This window comes from Pempheris klunzingeri, chromosome 14 (assembly GCF_042242105.1).
Source record: "Pempheris klunzingeri isolate RE-2024b chromosome 14, fPemKlu1.hap1, whole genome shotgun sequence".
Lineage (NCBI taxonomy): Eukaryota > Metazoa > Chordata > Actinopteri > Acropomatiformes > Pempheridae > Pempheris > Pempheris klunzingeri.
In genome coordinates, this window is record NC_092025.1 from 14782772 (window position 1) to 14804910 (window position 22139).

Sequence of the window (22139 nt, forward strand, 5' to 3'; positions counted from 1 at the left end):
GCTTCAGACAGACCCTGAGATGCAAGAACAAGGACAAAATAAGAGAAAACTGAGTCCAATTTGAAAGGCAAAAGCTGTGTGTCAGAGATGGATGGAGATAATTACCTGTGACTGCTGCAATCAAGTGCTGCTTCCTCACAAGTGACTTGGAGATGTCCAGTCTGGTCTTTGCAGCAGACTTTCCCTGACTTAAATACATACGGTTTTACATAAGACTGTAGTCAGACCCACCCCCAAAACGCAATGTTAAAATTACAGGGGACTGTGATGTTTCTAACCAGGAAAACTGGTTTTGTGCTATAAATCAATCATCACCTCCACTGAAACACAACTTGACATTCTCATTGTCTCCTGTCATTTCAGTGACAGGCCTGACTGCACACATCTCTCTTTTCCTTGTGAAATTCCACACGTAATTTCACATCATTTACATAATTTTTGTACTTTCTCTCTGTTCTTTATTTTCCTGTGCCATGGAGGTTATGTTTTCAGAGCCCTCTGTCTGTCTGTTTGTGATGGTGATTACAGAAAAACATACTGACCCAATTTTCATGAAAGTTGGAGCAAGAGTGTAGCATAGGTCAAGGAAGAACCCTTTCAACTTTTGAGCAGATCCATATCAGACTCATGAACTGACAACAACAACAATGACTAAGAGGAATGCACAAAAACATGGCCTTCAGATATTAACCATGAAAATGTGAGATTTGGCATCAGATCAAAGTCTACACACTGATTTATTGTAAGGATTGTTTTTTGGCTGTGAGTTAGGTATGATGAAAAATCCTATCAAAGTACAATGCAATCAACAGCATGTTCTGGTCATTTCAGTCAATTTGATCTCACCCTGAAGGATAAGTGGTATAGACAATGCATAAATGCATGTTTTCTCTATAGCAGTATGATGTTCTGCATATTTTAGATTCAGGTTTCGTGTGTGTTGGATGATGAATGAGAATCACTGCTCTATCCTATTATGGAGAAATTTGTGAAGCTTGCCCCTGGCAAAATATGTTCCTGACAACTGTCAAAACATTGCCAGCTAGAAGAAATGACATGCCACTTCAAGTGTTAAGAAACAAGAAGAACAATTCTCAGTTAAATGAAAGTAAGAAAATAAGTAAGATAAATTAATGAAAATGTATGCATTCAGGATGAAATGAATCACCCCACGTGTGGTGACAGGCAGAGATGAGCTATGTTTTTCAGGTGGAAAAAGACAGTTCTGGTGATTTGATTCACGTGGTGTTCAAAGGACGAGTTGCCGTTGGGTGGAAAGAGTGGCAGAGAGGAGTTATTGATGGTGTTGCAGAAGTTGTGTGTAGTTTTGGTGAAGGATTTGGGACCAATAATGATCATGTCTGGTATGTCATACTTTCGAAGTTGGCTTGCATCCATGATTTAATGGCAGAGCAGCAGCTGGACAGAGTGGAGTGAGTTGCAGTGGTGATGGATTTAGTGTAGCTGGATGTCATTGACATAGCAGTAGAAATGGAGACCATGACAAAGTGTGAGGTTACCAAGGAGGATCATGTAGAGGATGAACAGAAGGGGGCCAAGCATTGGAACCCGGGGGAATGATTGGGAGTGGTGGAGGAGGTGTGGTTGTTGATGTTGATGAACTGTTATGCAGATTGAATAAACGAGTGCACAACCCCTTTATGAGCACCCTCATTGGATCTGTCCAATGATGATGACATGCCAATTTGAACTTGGGCTGTGAAATAGCTGCTGAACAATTATAGAGTTAATGCACTAAACCATTTATCATGGACTGATTAGGAAAAGCCAATTCAACCAGATACAGAGCAGAATGAGAATATTTAAGTAATCAGTCATAGTATGTGTGCATGCCTGTTGACAAACAATGTGTGCTGTCAGCAAGTCACATGACTATTAGGATTAGGCACTAGACCAGGAAGGACCCAAAAGCATGACACTGGACACTCTCAGACAGATGAACACTTTACTGAGGACTGGCAGGCAAACAATACTTACAGACTTTGACAATGACAAAATACGTAGCTATATACAATGAACTCCAAGGGCTTGACAAGATAGTTGCCAACTTGAACGCATGACAGGACAAGACGATCTGGCACAGGACACAGGGAGACACAGACAATATATACACGAGGTAATGGGGAACAGGTAGAAACTGGAAGTGAGAGACGAGACTAAACACAAGTGAACACAGGCAACTTAACAAACACGACGAGACATAATGACATGCGTGACACATGACAATAATTCTCACAGTTTTCCTCCACTTAAAGGTTTACCGTTGCCCTTGGGACTCTGCCCTGTCTCTGGAAGATGGTATGTTGACAGCTTTCAAGAAATATGGTTCATTATTTGCATATTGCACTGCAGCACTCGCAAATGCTCATGTTACACAAACAACAGAAAGAACAGGTGTGTAGAATTGTGTATCAGTGCAAACAGTCTAGGAATGATAGGATTTCTGTACTATTGCCCCAATCGTTATTGCTTTGAATCTTAAAAGTAAAAAGGTAAAAAAAAAAAATTGCCTGTAAGAAAATATAGTGGCTGGTGCTGTTTTATTCTTTCCAGGTTGTAAAGTAATGTAGAGCAATGCAATTTTATTCATAGAGCACATTTCATTATAAGGAAACTCAATGTGCTCAATGTTCTACAATATCACATACTGTTGATATTTGAGCTGAACTGAAGACACAGTTTTTAGAGATCCTGTTGATCCTGATCCTGATCCTGTTCCTGTTGAATGCTGGCAATCCTTAATTATATAGTAGTGTGAATATATATATATATGTGAAATAACCAATATAGTGACAAATTGTAGTAGTAGAATTTCTGGGAATTACTGTAAAAGTATTGGGCAATTACATAGAAAAATTAAAGCAGAATAAAGAGGTTTGATCGGTAGTTTCATGGAGCCTGTGAATTAAGATCTGATGATAGATTACAATAGTAATACTAGGAGTATTGGATATTACTGACAAGGCATTACACTGTAAACCTCACATACTACTGTCGAAAGCTATAATAAATATTAATGACACCATAAAACAACAGTAAATTGCAAGTAACGACAGCTGACAATAATTCATCATAATTTTATGAGAAAATTCATTGCGGTACAAGTATGTGACCACCAACCATCATTCTGCCTCAGCCACTCCCATCGCTAACAGGTGCATACAGCATACCAGCATACAGCCACAATCTCCACTGACAAACACTTCCAGTGAAAGGGGTTGAAATGACTTATTAAAGTTTGGTGGTTTTTGTTTCTCAAGACACGAGTAAAGGCAACATCTACAGGCTACAAAACATATAACCCAAATAACCACATGAAAAATAGATAAAAGAAGATAAAGAATATAAACTTAATCTTCTTTTGGACACTTTTGAACTGTACAGTAGGCAGACTTATTTTCATCCATTTACATGTACATGCTACTCACACACTTAATAAAAACATCAATATAAAAACATGCAAGTTTAGAAACTAATGCAAACAAAGAACTGTTCCATGCATGGTGTCAAAACAATGTCTTTGGCACAAACAAACATAACTAAGTGGTATTAAATATCAGAGCAAACATCTTTGAGAGATTGCATTAAATACACCAGTGATGATGGAAGAATTGGAGGTGAAGGACTTGGGTTGTGAGATGGCTACTGAACTGTTGCAGAGTTAATGCACAAACAAGGCAATTCAACCACACACAGAGCAGATTGTAAAGCCATAAGTGCCAATGTCACCGTATATATGTAAACCTGCTGCAGGAACAGTGTGCTGATATGTGACAATAATTCTCTCAGCATGCTCTTTATTGCCAAACTTTTTTCTTCCACTTTTAGGTTTACAGTTGCTTCTGGGACAAAACGTGTCTAGACAAGATATACGTTGACAGCTTTTAAAGAATGTTGTGCAGCACTATATTCAAATAATAACACAGTAAGTACACATGTTCCATACATGTCTTACTGTATTGAGTATCAGTGTATTATTGCTTAAGTGTAAGTATGTCTAAAAATCAAGTGGGTGGTGTGAGTTTATGTGTTTTCCAGGCTGTGATAACCAGCATATTTCTGAAACTGTAGTTACAAGGTTTAAGATAATGGCCATGTTTGTGATGTATGCACAAGTTATAATATGGAAAAATGAAATACTGGATCTCAGTTTATGCTCGTTTTTTAATCTTGAAATGACAAGTGTTCACTAAGAACCACCAAAAGCTCCCAACATGTCAGTACATACAACATATCATAAAAACATTTTTGTTGTTAAGTCTGCTCCTGTAAAGGGGCTTAGAGTTGCCCTTGGGACAAATTCTTTATCAACAAGTTGCATACACGCTATTCTCAAAACAAGCCTTTCATTATAAGCCATCTCACATAAACCATATTGTGTTAAGGCTGGAGAAATAACACGTTATTCACCAAAAATGCTGAAATAACAAAAAGAAATATTAGCATAAGCGTCTAGACACATTTTAATGAATGCTTTTGATTTTAGGCTTCAAATAGATTTCTTTTTTTCAGCATAAAAACACTGTAATTTGCAGCAATAAGAAAAAGCCAAAAGGACAGTATTTGGCACAGTAGTTGTTTTAAATGAGTACAGATAACTGACTGCATATTGGCACATTTTAGCAGATAAAATGTACTATATGAAGTTACAAAGCAGTCAGTAAAACAGGAAATTAAACACAGCGTTACAAAAAACAACAACAATTGTACTGTATGTGGTCTCCACTCATTGAAGGTACATGGTGGGAACAGATCACTTGTCTGTATAAACCTAAAGCATGATAATCATGACCTCTACGCATGTTTACTCTGTTATCTGCAGGTACATTAAAGCTTGTTATAATAGCACTCAGCTTTTCCCTCTGGACGAAGTCTTCAGCGCCTGTCAAACACTTTGTAATAGGTTGTTACTTTCGTGTGTAGGGCACACATACACAAAAAGGGAGGAACTGAAAACAAAACAGCAAAGAGTATATATTATTAGCAAGAGATGACTCTCTCTCACGTACATGTTTGCTGAAGTCCTCCTTTACAGACCACAGATGACTTACAGGGGTTTTGTAACATGATATATATTGATATACTGGTATGATATATATTTGCATTTTCAAATACATAAAATTGATTCTTAATGATTAGTTAATCAGTAAAGCATTAGAAATGAGGAAAAGAGTTTAGCATTATTGTATTATATTGTATTATAATTGTATTACAGTGTTATTACACACTGTATGTCTGCATCCATCAGGTGTCTTCACTCTATCTCGGCCTCTGCCTTGGAGTACATTGTGATGACGAAGCTTCCGGTCTGGTTGGGCTCTGACGTAGAAGGAATGATCACGTACTCTCCTGGCTGGAAACAGTAGAACTCGATATGCTCCCTTATTTGCCATAAGTCGCCGAATGCTGTTGGTGCCATGCCTTTAAAAAGGGATCCCGGAAGTTTCCCTTTGGGTGCCTGCAAAGAAAATAGATGGGCCATTAGCTTTAATTGTTTGGGGTATCAGTTTGTGATGTTGAGATCGCTTACTTATTTCTTTAGGGAAATAAATGATCTTTTTACCTTTGGTGGCACCTGTGTAAAATGAAGGATGAAGACACAAGATTAGATTCTTTGGAATTCACATAATATCAATAAGACACAATTAAATCAACAACACAATGACTAACAGATGGAAGAGCAAACAAGAACACACCACTGACCTTGTAGACGACAAAACAGACGCTGTTATATTCAACTTTGCTGCGATGTTCCTCATCAGGCTTCTGCAGCAGAGACAGCAAGACATTCCTGTCTCCCTCGAGGAACTCGTCCGCCTTCACTGTGAGACGGTACTGTGGGTTCGTCCAAAACTCCTCTAAGGAAAAATACAAGATGGTCAATTCTCAGAAATCTTTTTTGTTGTTTTTACACAAAGTCAGAACTCACCTGAGTCAGGATCGCTGCCCCCGGCAGATTTTCCAGCCTCCCAGCGGCCTTCTTTCAGGGAACATTTCCACTGACAGTCAGCATCACTGTCCATAAAGTTGGGGCTGTTGCAGCAGATGTCCATTTCAGCAAAATAGACACAAAAGTCTGTCATCTTTATCCTGAAACAGCGATAGACAGGATTGGAGGACAGAGCTTTCTTTTGATTAACTACAAAAAGATACAACCCTTTACAAAAATAGGTCCAGGTTTTCATATATTGGACTTTTTTTTTACTGCCTTACCAGAATTCTCCATCATCGCGCACTTTCAGACACTGTTCACGGTCCTCATCACTTACGGTATCCCACAATTCTGACCTGTAACACAAGCCAGCTCTGTTTATTTAAACAGCACAATTTGTCAGCACAATTTGTTAACAATGTAGCGTTGCTCTTAACCACAATGCATGTCCAAAAGTATGTGGACACTCCTTCTAAGTTGTGGACATTGTGTGCTTCCAAGTTTTCTGCATCAGTCTGATAAGATTAGATAAGATATACCTTTATATTAGTCCCACGATGGGGACATTTACAACATTACAGCAGAAAATATGTACAGAGGACATGTTTAGACAGAGGAAGTATAAAACTAGAAACAATATACAAAAGGGGAATATAAAGAAAAGAAGGGGGAGATATTAAATATTGCACATAACTCAAAGTTGGGGGAGAGCTGCTGCAGCAGGCTGCCACTCATGCAGCACCATCTTAGATGATGGTAACATTCACAAATGGGTGTTTTGTTTGAGTGTCCATTTTCTTTTGTAGTGCACATGCAGGTAACAGCATTTGATTAAGGTTCATCATGCAGCAGCTTCACTGCTCCTTACTTGTCACTCCAGTCTCCGTTCCATTCCTTCTGACCCCACGGGTTCCAGATCCTCACCAGATGCACCTCTTCTCCATGACTGTCTACCTGTTAGACAAGTCAAAAACAATCACTTAAGTTACATATTCAACACTTTACAGTCAATATTTACTTAGAACATGTTTCTACAGCCAGAAAACTAAGGGATTAGTACAATAACAGAAGAACAAAAGCAGAATAAGGGGAGAGGAGATATTGTTAAATTCAAGAAATCACTCAAACTATAGTCACCTTAGTTTAAAGGGTTTTACACCTGACTAGTGTGAAATCATATTTCTGAGGTAGAGAGTGTGATAGTGTGAATGCAAAAGTGAAACCTGTAGTGTTATTCCGCTCAGTCATTTACCACATGTTAACATGGAAGAACAAGACAAACCTGCTTGAATCCTGTCACAGCGAAGGCATGACCATCCACCAGACCAAACTTCTCAAAAGCTTCTGCTCCTTTGTCCTGAAACAGACAAGTTAAAACCAGATGATGGCTATTCTAATCCTCTGCGATCTGACCTAATGAACCATAAGTCTGACTTTTACCCCTCCAAAAGTTGAGCAGCCCATCATAGTTCCACACTGAATGGCTCTGTTCATGATATCCCACAGGTCAGGTGGGCTTTTGGAGAGAGTGTAGCTCATGTACACCCCCCCGCTGAAGTCCTTGAATGCCTCAGGTGGGGTTCCAGCGATCATGTCTCCATAAGATCCACAAACCCTGAAGAAAAAAAAGAAACAGGCACCTTTGAATTTAGTGATGATAGCTTTGTGACATCCTCCAGACACCTGAATCTCCTATTTGTGAATCACTGACAACATATTTTTTCTTATCTGTACAAAGTTACATTTTGGAGGACAGTTTTCTGCAGTTGAAGATAAATAGTGAAGCAATATCAATGATGAAGACAGATAAATCAAAATTATGACTCATTAAGCCAAAACTGACAATTAGTTTTGTCTCTCAAAGTTCTGACTGACCATGATTATTTAACATTTATCTCATTCCTAACACTGTATTCATTTACCTCACACATATGGGCACCCATATCTTGTTGTCTCAGCGGAATATTTTGTCAGAACCTTTTATGTTTATTGTCACAACAAAGAAAAAAACTAAGGCATGACAACACATCCTAATGGTATAAATAAATCTCACTTGGCTGATGTTTTTAATTATGGTAGGGAACATTTTTTCACTGCTATCACATACTTGGCATACGCTTTCTCCAGCAGGGGAGCCCAGAACTCGTTCTCAGTTCTCGAGGAAACTGACACAGGGACGTGATGCAGTGTTGGCAAGCGGTCATCGATGACAACATCCACCCATTTTCCAAATCTCCAAAACTTTCAAAGAGAAAGGGAAACGTTATACTCATTTTCTCAGATTTTGTCTTATCATTCTTAAGACTTTTTTTTAGTGCACTGACTGAAAACTTTACTTCACCTTGAAGTGAAATATCCCAGCGTAGTCATTCTTGAAGCTTTGATCTGGAGGCACCACTTGTACCATCAACGACTTGCGAAGAGTCAACGCTCCAATAGACGAAAGAAACCAGCAATTGCCTGCATGCAACCACAGAGAATATCACAATTAAATTAGTTAGATTAAATAATGGTAACCATAGTACTTAGATTTGAAAGCCTTTCTAGCTTGGTTTTGAATAGATATTGTAAAATATTAAATATTGTAAGCTTGCATACCAACTTGTCCTTGGTGGATGTCTAACCTTGAGACCCCGTCCACAATAAAGGCTGCATCATAACTAATGTCCTACAAAAGGTGAGAAACATTTGGGTAACCTCATGCAAAAAATTTAGCATTTGCTGATTTGCTTTTTCTGAGATACTTCAAATGACACTACGTGGACAGATTGACTTACACCAGGTCTGAGCCACTCCACTTCATTGGCTGATGAGAAACCCTCCAGTTCTCCCAGAGAGTCCAGGTTTGCTGGGAAGGTTTCATCCTCAAATAACATCTTCTCTTTGAGGAGAGATCTCTTGAGCTGCTTGTAGTCTTGGCCATGAAATTTCACCGGGTTAGATGGGCTTCCCTCGCCTCCGGCCTCATACATGGAATGAATCATCTTCACACTGGGGGAAGTCATGCTGGAGAGCAGTGGCAGAGGTGCCTGAAATCAGATGAACAGTAGCTGGTTAAAAGCTTTGAGGAAAAACCACACTTAACAAATATCAGATAAGTAACATCAAGCAAAAGACAAAACAGGAATAATTGGATTGAATTTACTTGTAAAGTCAGAGTCTGGCAACAGCTTCACAGTAAGAACCCAATATGACAGGATCAGAAAATGTGAGCATCTTTTATACTGAGTGTTGTGAAAAAAAAGTGTGTGGTGTGTGTGGTGTGTGTGTGTGTGTGGTGTGTGGTGTGTGGTGTGTGTGTGTGTGTGTGTGTGTGTCTCAGATGTACAGTTTAATGCAGGAAAAGCCCATTTTTTAGATTTGGCAGAGGAGGATTCACATCAGCAGCTTAAAGGCATTACATGGAATTGGAAGTCATATCCAGGCACAGACACGTTGAACACACCTGATTTGTTAATTATAGACTTGCTGATTTGAATACGAAGCCAACAGGAGGTTGGCAGGGATGAAAATGTATCCATCTTTGTATGGAAAAACATAAGGAAGAATCTAGATGTGCACGTTGAACATTAGAATTATGGATTATGTATGGTGAGGATTAGAGTTCATGTGGCTATTCATTCAATCAATTCAATCAATCAATCAGTCTTTGTTTATATAGAGCCACTTCATAACAAGCACCATCTCAAAACTCTTTTCATATACAGTGCTGTGAAAAAGTATTTGCCCCCTTACAGATTTCTTCTGTTTTTGCTTTTTTGTCACACTTACATGTTTCAGATCAAACAAATTTTAATATCACACAAAGATAACCTGAGTAAATACAAAAAGCAGTTTTTAAATGATGATTTTATTTATTAAGGGACAAAAGCTATCCAAACCAACCTGGCCCTATGTGAAAAAGTAATTGCCCCCTAAACCTAATAACTGGTTGTGCCACCCTTGGTGGCAACAACTGCAATCAAGTGTTTGCAGTAACTGGCAATGAGTCTTTCACATCGCTGTGGGGGAATTTTGGCCCACTCTTCTTTGCAGAATTGTCTTAATTCAGCCACATTGGAGGGTTTTCGAGCATGAATGGCCTGTTTAAGGTCATGCCACAGCATCTCAATCGGAGATTGAGTTGTCGATGCGCTCTTGGAGTCATTTTGGTAGGCCGGCCACCCCTGGGAAGGTTCACCACTGTTCCATGTTATCTCCATTCGGGGATAATGGCTCTCACTATTGTTCGCTGGAGTCCCAAAGCCTTAGAAATGGCTTTTTAACCCTTTCCAGACTGATAGATGTCAATGGCTATGTTTCTTGTCTGTTCTTGAATTGCTTTAGATCGGGGCATGATGTGTTGCATTTTGAGATCTTTCAGCCTACTTCATATTGTCTATTTAAGTGATTTCTTGATTCTACAGCTCTGGCAGTAATCAGGCCTGGGTGTGGCAAGTGAAATTGAACTCAGCTTTCAAACATGTGGTTAATCACAGGGCAATTACTATTTCACATAGGGCCAGGTTGGTTTGGATAGCTTTTTTCCCTTAATAAATGAAATCATCATTTAAAAACTGCTTTTTGTGTTTACGCAGGTCATCTATGTCTGATATTAAAATTTGTTTGATGATCTGAAACATGTACGTGTGACAATAAAGCAAAAACAGAAGAAATCTGTAAGGGGGCAAATACTTTTTCAAAGCACTGTAGAGCAGGACTGAAAGAGACTGAAAGAAAGTTAAAGATCCATGGATCCCCACATGAGAACAGGCACCAGTGATGAGGAAAAAACGTCTCTTTTTATGTGCTACAACAGCGTACATTCATTTCAATTAAATGAGCAAACTGTTTATCTGTATCTAGACGTGGAATGTAGATTTACTCAAGCGCTATACAGTGAATTTCTTCTCATGCTTCCATATATTTCTATTCCACAACAATTCAGAAGGACATCTTGTACCAATTCCTCCAATTCAATCATTTTAGAGCTTTGGTTAGTAGTACTTTACAAATTAAGATAATGTGAAACATATAAAGAAACAAAAAGGTAGAGCTGAATGATTGTTTGATTAATCGACTGACAGAAAATTAATTGGCAGGTATTTTGACTCAGTTCAAGTATGTAGGTATTATTAGCAAAATGTACAAAAATTGTAAAAAGTATTCATTCTGTAGAAAAAAGGTCCCTGTCAGTGTTTTTCTTTAAATCTGATATTTCTGGATCAATATTACTGCTGCATTAATTACTTTAGAGACTGTTGGGTAGTTTAATCTACAGCAATGCCCTTTCCTTTTCCTCCAATTCAAATCACACACAGAGCAGATTGTAAAGCCATAAGTGCCAATGTCACCGTATATATGAAAACCTGCTGCAGGAACAGTGTGCTGATATGTGACAATAATTCTCTCAGCATTCTCTTTATTGCCAAACTTTTTTCTTCCACTTTTAGGTTTACAGTTGCTTCTGGGACAAAACGTGTCAGACAAGATATATGTTGACAGCTTTTAAAGAATGTTGTGCAGCACTATATGCAAATAATAACACAGTAAGTACACATGTTCCATACATGTCTTACTGTATTGAGTATCAGTGTATTATTGCTTAAGTGTAAGTACGTCTAAAAATCAAGTGGGTGGTGTGTGTTTATGTGTTTTTATAATAATTTTAGACCTTTGGTTAGTGAAACATATAAAAACGAACAGGTAGAGCTGAACGATTGTTCGATTAATTGACTGACATTGAAATTAATTGGCAGTTATTTTGACTGTTTCGGGATTGTTAAGTCATTTTTCATTAATTTCATGGTTCCAGCTTTTCAAATGTAAGGATTTGCTGCTTTTTTTTATTTCCTGAACAACCACAAAACATTTCTAAGTATTTCTAACATCTGAGGTATATGCAGAGAGGCCGTAAAGCATGTTGGAACAGTTATTGTTCCAAGAGGGCATTGAATTTAAGGATTGTTTGAATTTAAAGATTTAAAGAGTTTTATGTTCAGTATATGCATATATGGTACAGGTGTTTTTCTTACTTGATTAAACACTCTGTCACAGGGTTCACCCTTGAGAGGGTTGTTAATGTGTCAAAAACACCATTAGGTTTTAATGTATTATAAATTACTGTTTCTTAATTACATGGTAGAGAAAGATGCCCTAAAGCCAAGATCATCAAACAGGCACCAAATGATAAATAATTATTTTGGTTGTAGGATATCTTCCTCTAACATGCTAATACCACTGAGACATGCATCAGCATGTAAATGTGTGAACTAATACTAGTACTAGTACTAATGCCCAGTTTGAAAGCAGAACAGTACCTATTGTCATGGAAGTATGACACTGAGCAAATAAACCCATGTGAAAACACTGATTTGGTCACATATCGATTGCTATATGATTAAACTGTGAATAAACATTCCTTAACTGATGCTCTATTAAGCTTCAAGGACTGTAATTAGTGGTGTGAGATGAGGAGAATTTTTCTTAATCATCCCATACCGAATCCATCACAATCATGCTCGGCTCCATAGATACTTGCCAACTTGATGGGTGCCAGATGCCAAAACAATTATATGTTGATGCATAACTCAGTGTTATCTGGTATTAACATGTTCCTGCTTGTCGATTTGGGTTGAGAGCATCTTCCTCTTTTCGTGTCTCACTCCTCTTATTTCAACAACAAGACAATTATGATCTTAAAACAATAACTCAAGTTGCATCCTCAGGTTGTTAATGTGTCAATACACCATTGGGTCAAGCAACAACATGCAAATGTTTGCATCAGATGCCATGTTTTCAATCAGAACGCTACCTGTTCTTACAGAAGAACAACCCATCTAATTTGGTTGTTTTGATTTACTGTGAATTATCGTGTCTTTTTTACACGATAGAGAAAGGTGCACTAAAGCACTTTGGTTTTAGGTTTTATCTTCCTCTAACATGCTATTACCACTGAGTCATGCATCAGCATGTAAATGTGTGTATCTAATGCTAGTTTGAAAACAGAACAGCACCTATTCTCATGAAAGTTTGACACTAAGCAAATAAACCCATGTGTGAGAGGCTGATATGGTCATACATCAATTGATATATGATTGAACTGTGAATAATACTTTAGAGACTGTTGGGTAGTTTAATATACAGCAATGCATCATGGTCTAAAAAATCATCATATGTTTGTAGTGTTGTTCTTTGTCTTTGTGTGCTGATCCAAGATCTATTTTTTAAATTGTTTAATTATCTCAATAAGGAGAATTTTCTAAACCCGTGAAGACGCACTTCATCCTTCAGTTTACCACAAACATTCAAAATTCATTTGGAGATAGATGGCTTTGATTGGATGACAAGAGTATGAAAAACTGTTATATGAAAATTAACTGGTGACTGAAGAAGTATTCAAGTAAATTACAAAAACCTCAAGTTTTCTTTGATTACAATACTAAACTAAAACAATTAATGCTCTTCATTACCTTCCAGCAGTGGTTTACTTTCCATCACTTTGCACTTCATCATCATCTACACTCATTATCGCTTACAGCGTCCCACAATTATGATCTGAAACCAAAGGAACTTTATTAAATTATACCACAAGTGCTCTGCAAAGATCATCATAAGCACGTCTGAGCAGGTAAAAGTATGTGATTTGGATTTAATATGTAACGCTTCACCTCCTTACACATCACAATCACATTTCTTCCATCACTCTCTACTTGGTAAATACATAAGCTGAGTAAATGTGCAAATATGAAATGTTTCACAGTCATGTTAGTGTAAGCCAAGATGTTACAGTACACATTTACAGTCTGCAAATGGACAGACTGGACCAATAATAGAAGGCAGGAAGCAGAATAAAAGGTCTGAAAATAGCACAAAACCCAAATTATAACTTAAACAACATTATTAGAGCCAATGGAGCAACATCTAAATGTAGTGATATATATATATATATATATAATATATATGATATATATGATAAAAATTCAAAAAGGGAAGACAATCAATGAAATATACACACAGAGGTTTTACCTTTCAGAGGGGAAAAAAACATAAGCACACTTACTAACTTAAATAGTGCAAATGCACCAATGTTCAAACACTAATGTGTCCAAAATACACAAAGACATAAAGGAAATATACATATAGTCAAACTAGAACAGGTGCACAACTGCCAGTGGATATTCTTCTGTTGTTCTTTCCATATATGTATGTTACACACAGTGCAGTAATAATCTGCTGGAATACATGGCTCCAGGTTTGCTGTATTCTTATTAAAGGGTAACTACACCCTCAAATTCTGCTAGAGGCCTCCGACCATATTTAAAACTAAGCTTACTTAAGTTACAGTTACAGACATGCACAAAATATTGTCTTTTTCAGGAAAAATCAGAAGATCAGACACATGCACGCTAATTTTGAGAAGAAAAGGCAGTTTTTACACACAGTAAGTGCATTGTTGGAAGAATCAGCTATATGGAGTTGTGAAGATTTCAGAAAAGTTCTTCCCCATTATGTATTCCCAGTTCAGTTGTTTTTTAAACAACCTTAATGTTACTTAAAATAGAAACACCCTCCCAGATGAAGCAAAGATCATATAAGTGTGTTATGGCCACTAGTTTTTAATTATTTTAGCACAGTTTCTGTCATTGTGGCATGATCGATGGGCCAAAGTGCTATAATACTCAGGAGCCTTGGCCATAGTTTCCATGTAGTCAATGGGAGGCAAATAAGGGAGCTGCAGCCACATTTGACGAGGAACTCGTGAAAAGGAACTGATTCAACTTCTTATGTACACAGGCTTGTACCTTCAACTTTTCCTGAAAGAACCTAATATTATCTAATGCAGTTGTTGATATTTTCGACTGATAATTCAACTGGAAAAATTTGATGTTGATCCAACGGTCAGTCACCTTTCAATGTCTATGGAGAAAATACACTCACCTGGTACACCGGTACACCTGTTCAACTGCTCATTAATGCAAATATCTAATCAGCCAATCACATGGCAGCAACTCAATGCATTTAGGCATGTAGACATGGTCAAGACGACCTGCTGAAGTTCAAACTGAGCATCAGAATGGGTAAGAAAGGTGATTTAAGTGACTTAGAACGTGGCATGGTTGTTGGTGCCAGACGGGCTGGTCTGAGTATTTCAGAAGCTGCTGATCTACTGGAATTTTCCCGCACAACCATCTCTAGGGTTTACAGAGGATGGTCCAAAAAAGAGAAAATATCCAGTGCGCGGCAGTTCTCTGTGCGAAAATGCCTTGTTGATGCCAGAGGTCAGAGGAGAATGGCCAGACTGGTTCGAGCTGATAGGAAGGCAACAGTAACTCAAATAACCAGTCGTTACAACCAAGGTATGCAGAAGAACATCTCTGAACGCACAACACGTCGAACCTTGAAGCAGATGGGCTACAGCAGCGGAAGACCACACCAGGTGCCACTCCTGTCAGCTAAGAACAGGAAACTGAGGCTACAATTCGCACGGGCTCACAAAAATTGGACAATAGAAGACTGGAAAAATGTTGCCTGGTCTGATGAGTCTCGATTTCTACTGTGACATTCGGATGGTAGGGTCAGAATTTGGCGTAAACAACATGAAAGCATGGATCCATCCTGCTTTGTATCAACGGTTCAGGCTGGTGGTGGTGGTGTAATGGTGTGGGGGATATTTTCTTGGCACACTTTGGGCCCCTTAGTACCAAGTGAGCATCGTTTAAATGCCACAGCCTATCTGAGTATTATTGCTGACCATGTCCATCCCTTTATGACCACAGTGTACCCATCTTCTGATGGCTACTTCCAGCAGGATAACGCGCCATGTCACAAAGCTCAAATCATCTCAAACTGGTTTGTTGAACATGACAATGAGTTCACTGTACTTAAATGGCCTCCACAGTCAGCAGATCTCAATCCAATAGAGCAACTCCTTTAACCAGGGCCGTCAAAACGAGCCCCTCTCTCACTTCCAGTAATATCATGTGACAACAAGAATATGTGTAATCATGTGTACAGTGCAAAAACAAATACCATACTGTCAGCTCATATTTGTTGCAGGAGCACGTTCAGGGCAGAAAGTCAAGATCCAGGAGTAAAGGGCCATATCGTGTCAGCTGGTGTTGTGCTTTAGAAGTGCACAATAAAATCACAATTCATTAAATTCAAAACTACCCAATGCACAGTGAACATGCACATTTTTGGAGGCCCCTCTGGGATCTGGAGTTTCAAAGCTTTGCGTGCATGATTATTATTACACAGCCTACACCTGTGTGTACATTCCCAAAACCACACAATTTGGTCTTTGTTGCAACTCTGTCAGCTCTACTGGGCAAACAGCTGACCTGTCACGCTCAAAGACATCATCAATCATGTGCTTGCTAGAACCAGAGGTGCTGTGTGAAGTACACACCTGTTTGACTGCGGTCACAGCGAAGACATGACAGTCCACCAGACATTAAAAAGTTATTCTCCTCTCTGCTGAAACAGATGCACACGTTGATAGAGAATGATGATTAACAATTAGTAATTCAATTCATTTTTGTTTTAACCACCGTAAGTCTCACATACATCCCATCATAGTTTTGCACTGGATGGCTCTGATGACGTTGTAGTGTCAAGTCCATGTACAAAAAAGAAAAAGGGTATTTATGAATTAGTTTTTTTCTAATTTCTGTCAAGGAAGTTATGTTGTTGACAACATCAACAGATTTTCCAGATCTCCAAAACTTAAAAAGAAAAAGGACGCAATTATGTAATTATGTCTACCAGCAAACTAATTTCAACTCACTGATGATTTCAGGAGTGACAAGTAAATATTTTTTACCTTGAAGTTAAGTATTCCAGCGTTGTCATCTTTGAATTGTTGACCTAAAGGCATCACTCATGCTATCAATTATTCAACAGAAGAAATAAGGAAAGAATAATTGCCTGCAGAGAATCACAGAGCAGCACGTCCTGATAGCATCAGAGATTTAACCTAACTTGATTCATTCCTCGGAAAGGTTTTTACCCGTGTGTGAAATAACCTGTATATAACAGTTTGCTTCACTCTTTTTCACAGGGTTTTACACAGTTTTGGATTCCAGTTGTAAAAGTAAGTCTTTCTGACATCATCTTATTAAGTAACATACCGAATGGAAAAGGAAAAGGTCTCTCTGACCCATCAGAGACTAAACACCAAGTCACTCATGTGAAACAACACAAACTCCCAACTTTGGCAGAGGCAGCTGTGTTTGTTTAGAATAAGAAGCTGATTGAGAAAATATGCATTTTTAAATGTTTTTAAATGTTAGCTATTTCCTCTACCCTAAACCTTTAAAATGAAGACAGGGGCTTGCTGCACACTTAAAAGTTTTTCTTTCTTTACAAAAATTGTTTCTCCCAAAAACATGCCGAGCATATCCTTGAGGTTTAACAAACATGGTCAATGCGTTTCCTTCCTCCTTCCTAAAATTCAAAACCAACAGGTTTTTGTAAACATAAAAAAATATCAATGAATATATGTAAAATGCAGCAGCTCAATACTGTAATTATTGTGGGACACGGCTAAATTCTCTCATATTTGAGCTTGATTTGTCAAGTGACTTAAAAAAAACAACAAAAAACTTCAATTCCCATGTGGTGTTGATTGTCTTGTTGCATTTCACATCATTTTAAACACAGCCCATGAGCATCAGCCTGAGAGGGTCTACTGCCACCTGCTGGCGCTGATTGTGTACAGCTCGATAGATAGACACCATACTACAGATTTATGATGCATCACTGAATCATTTATTGGTAATTTTAAGTGCATATAAACTGTTAGTTGATGATTAGTTCAAAATCAACTGGGGGGTTAAAAATGATTTTATGATCATTATATCATATAATATCATGTCATAAATTGGTCCAGCACCCTGACAATAATTAGCTGTTTTTCAGCTACTGTCCCTCGGGTGTCTTCACTCCATCTGGGCCTCTGCCTTGGAGTAGATTGTGATGATGAAGCTTGCGGACTTGTTGGCGTCATATGTGCAGGGAATGATCAAGTACTCCCCGAGCTCCAAACTGTGGAACTCGATCAGCTCTCTCGACTCGCTGAACTCACTGACTTTTAGAGGTTGCTCACCCTGGAGGAGGGAAGATGAAAGTCGCCCTCTGGGTGCCTGTAAAGTTTATAAATTAGACATTTCCTGTTATTTATAGATGTATGTAGGCTTTCTGTGTGCCCTTGATTATCTATTTCATACAAAAATGATATAGAAATGATCCTTTGCTTACCCCTGATGGCACCTGTTTCAAATGAAGGATGAACATATCAGATTAGATACTTTGCCATTTCAGTAATGTCAATAATACTCAATGAAAATGCAACACAGTGACCAAGCAAACACTTCACTGACCTTGTAGATGATAAACCCCATGGCGTGATATTTGACTTTGCTGCGATATTCTTCATCAGGCTTCTGCAGCAGAGACAGTAAGACGTTCCTGTCCCCCTGGTAGTCCCCCTCCACTGCCTTCACTGTGAGACGGTACTGTGGATTTGTCCAAAAGCCATCTGAGGAAAAGTATGAGGCGTTTACAGCGCTTATAAAGATGTGTCTTTTAGGACTTCCAATTGACCTTTCGCAAGGCCTCCTCTGAAAAGCAACTGTCCAAGTCATTGCTTAGCCACAATAACTAGGCACAGTATGCATGAGGTAGTGAGAAAAGCGATATTTGGTATTAAAATAACTTGGTGGCCGTGTCTTTTTTTTCCTCTACAAAACCAAAAATGTAAGAGCATATTTGTGAAGAACAGATTAAACTGTTTTCTCATCTGCTCTACTGCAACTCACAAACGTTAGCATGCATGGCTACCTACTTTATCAAAGACCTTCACAGACTTACTTCCAGAACTTTCTTTGCATTGTTTCAACTCACTTATTTTCAGTCTGAAAGCCAGCTAACTGCATATGTGCCATGTGAGAGTGGAGACAGAAATAGCCGCAGTAACTAAGTCTTGGAAGAAAACAATCAGTAATTATAAACTATAATTATGAAAACTCAAACCTCACCTGCTCTGCTAGCGGAGCCCCCGGCAGATTTTCCAGCCTCCCAGCGGCCTTCTTTCAGGGAGCATTTCCACTGACAGGCAGCATCACCGTCCACAAAGTTGGGGCTGTCACAGCAGATGTCCATTTCTTGATAATAGACGCAGAAGTCCTTCATCTTCATCCTGGATTAGTGGTAGAGAAGAGTCAAGGTCAATGATAAACTCAGCAGGGTTTGGGAGTATTTCTTGACATGCGGCAGGTCAAGTGGGATTGAGGGTTCGCAAAAGTGACCTGCGACCATGATCAAAGCAGCATACATGCCTCATTTGGTTTTAGTCAGTGGCAGGTCACTTAGGCTGACCCATGGGGCAGTGGGGCATTACTTTTGACCTGTTATTTAAGCAGCAACTCTGTTTGTCTAGAAGGTCACACCAAGGGATCTTTAAGAGTGATTTATTATCGTCTCTTGCTCAACTCTCTTCATGACTCCATTCCCCACATGCCAGTAGAGACTCATGACTAAATAGTTACTATAGATTTGCAATTCTTGCAAAACTCATACACACTCATCACACTCGTCATTGTGTTCCACTAACACTAACCATAGTCTACCCCTAAACCTAAACATAACCCCAAGTCTAAGCCTAACTGTAACCCCCTAACCCAAATCTTGTGAGAGTTTTAACTTCAAATTTAGAGTTACCATCTGGACAAAACAAAAAAAACAGCACCCTCTACTGTGTGCAATCACTGAGCTGCCACAGTTTAACAAATATCCCCAAGCCCCTCTAATAAAAAAAACAACCCTCCAATAATGATATTTGCAGAAATACTGCTCAAATGATGAGGTGAGCCATGTTAACTTAACAGATGTTAAATTCAGGTCTTTCTTTTTTGATTGCTTTACCAGAAGTCTCCATCATTGCGCATTTTCAGACACTGATCGCGGTTATCTGCGCTCACAGTAGTCCACAGTGCTGACCTGTAACACAAATCAACAGTCTTTATTCACACAACAAAGTGATGGCAGGGATTGTTAGACAAGAGGCTACACCATTAGCTACATGCAGATGACAGCATGGGATTAAGGTTAATCACGCAGCAGCTTCACTGCTCCTTACTTGTCACTCCAGTCTCCGTTCCACTCCTTCTCACCCCACGGGTTCCAGATTCTCACCAGATTCACCTTTTCTCCCCGACTCTTTACCTGTTAGGTAAATCAGAAACAGTCACTCTAGTTACATATTCAACATTTTACAGTCAAGGTAGAATATTAAGGGATTAGTATAATAACAGATGACCAAAAGCAGAATAAGGGGCGAGGAGATAATTCTGAATTCAAGAAATCACTCAAACAAAGGACGCCTTAGTTTAAAGGGTTTTACACCTGACTAGAATCATAATATATTTACTGAGGTAAAGAGTGTGATAGTGTGAATGCAAAATTGAAGACTGTAATAAGAGTGTTATTCCTCTAGTCATAATTATAGAACCTACAGCTGTGGTGAACAGATAATCTATCCAGGTCAGTCATTTGTCACATGTTAACATGGAAGAACAAGACAAACCTGTTTGGCTCCTGTCACAGCGAAGGCATGACCTTCCACCAGACCAAACTTCTTAAAAATGCCTTTTCCTTTGTCCTGAAACAGACAAGTTAAAACCAGATGATGGCTATTCTAATCCACTGCGATCTGACCTAATGAACCATGAGTCTGACTTTTACCCCTCCAAAAGTCCCGCATCCCATCATAGTTCCACACTGAATGGCTCTGTTCATGACATCCCACAGGTCAGGTGGGCTTTTGGACAGAGTGTAGCTCATGTGCACACCCCCGCTGAAGTCCTTGAATGCCTCAGGTGGGTTTCCAGCAATCATGTCTCCATAAGATCCACAAACCCTGAAGGAACAAAGGAAACAGACACCTTTGCAGGTAGCAGTGCTGACTTTGTTGTTCTTGTCAAGAAATATGAACATCTTGGTTTCGTATGTTTTTGCCTCTGCTAACTCGAGCAGACTGAGATGGTAACTTGGCTGAGGTTTTGTCTCTCTGATTTTTTTTGTGTGTATTTACAGTGATCTCTGCATACAGTGTGCATAGATTATCACATACTTGGCATATGCTTTCTCCAGCAGTGGAGCCCAGAACTCTTTCCCAGATCTGGAGGAAACTGACACAGGTACCTTATTGCGTGTTGGCAACAGGTCATCGATGACAACATCCACCCATTTTCCAAATCTCCAAAACTTTCAAAGAGAAATTAGACATTGTAATAAGGGCAAAATTATACAAATACTTCAGTCCTAAAAAAAATCACAAGGATCCTCTGATTATTTGGGTTCTTTGTTTGGTGCCTGAAAAGCAAAGATGACTTCACCTTGAAGTGAAATATCCCAGCGTAGTCATTCTTGAAGCTTTGATCTGGAGGCACCACTTGTACCATCAACGACTTGCGAAGAGTCAACGCTCCAATAGACGAAAGAAACCAGCAATTGCCTGCATGCGACCGCAGTGGACATTACAATATCGTCAGAGAATCAAACTAATTCCAATACCTACGTGGGAAAGGATTTTTGCCTGAGCTTTGTGGTGAATTGCATGTTGCAAACACAAGTGATGAGGAGGAGAGAATTCAAGTTTACATACCAACATCTCCTTGTTTGAAGTCAAACCTTGAAGTCCCGTCCACCACAAATGACGGATCAGAGCAAAGGTCCTATTCAGTCAGAGACAAATGATTATTTTCATATAATCGTACCTAATTTATCATTTTGGACAACTGATAGGCTGACTTACATGTGGACTGAGCCACTCCACCTCTCTGAGCTGCTCTGCTGAAAAATCCTCCAGTTTTCCCAGAGAGTCGAGGTTTGCTGGGAAGGTTTTGTCCTCAAATGTCCTCCCCTCTTTGAGGAGAGTTTCCTTAAGCTGCTTGTAGTCTTGGCCTTTAAATTTCACCGGGTTAGATGGGCTTCCCTCGCCTCCGGCCTCATAGAGGGAGTGAATCATCTTCACAGAGGTGGAAGTCATGCTGGAGAGCAGTGGCAGAGCTTTGAGGCGAAACTGAAATCTGCAGATGATAGAAATGTACAAATACAGCGTCTTACCTGCAGCTGTTGTAAAGTCGAAATACAGTGTGACTGAAGAAGTAGCCCTGCTACTAATTTATACACAACGTCTGCATAC

General features: G+C 39.0%; 3 protein-coding genes across 3 annotated transcripts in view; all 3 read right to left on the minus strand.

The window, feature by feature from the left end:
• The window catches only part of supt6h (SPT6 homolog, histone chaperone and transcription elongation factor), a 63095-nt gene that overhangs the window by 11056 nt on the left and 29900 nt on the right, over window positions 1-22139 (minus strand). The window lies entirely within an intron of this gene.
• On the minus strand, window positions 4613-8958 carry LOC139213391 (calpain-2 catalytic subunit-like). The gene is made up of 11 exons (XM_070844069.1): window positions 8731-8958; window positions 8552-8621; window positions 8295-8413; window positions 8061-8194; window positions 7394-7568; window positions 7236-7310; window positions 6822-6907; window positions 6235-6309; window positions 5718-5724; window positions 5585-5596; window positions 4613-5479 (listed from the first exon to the last, which is right to left on the minus strand). Exons 1-11 carry the CDS (start codon window positions 8956-8958, stop codon window positions 5276-5278), a joined length of 1185 nt encoding a protein of 394 aa, XP_070700170.1. The 3' UTR covers window positions 4613-5275.
• LOC139213392 (calpain-2 catalytic subunit-like) lies at window positions 17728-21983 on the minus strand. Its single transcript, XM_070844070.1, has 12 exons — window positions 21750-21983; window positions 21600-21669; window positions 21331-21449; window positions 21066-21199; window positions 20678-20852; window positions 20520-20594; window positions 20073-20158; window positions 19859-19933; window positions 18973-19133; window positions 18316-18473; window positions 18194-18205; window positions 17728-18078 (listed from the first exon to the last, which is right to left on the minus strand). Exons 1-12 carry the CDS (start codon window positions 21981-21983, stop codon window positions 17875-17877), a joined length of 1503 nt encoding a protein of 500 aa, XP_070700171.1. The 3' UTR covers window positions 17728-17874.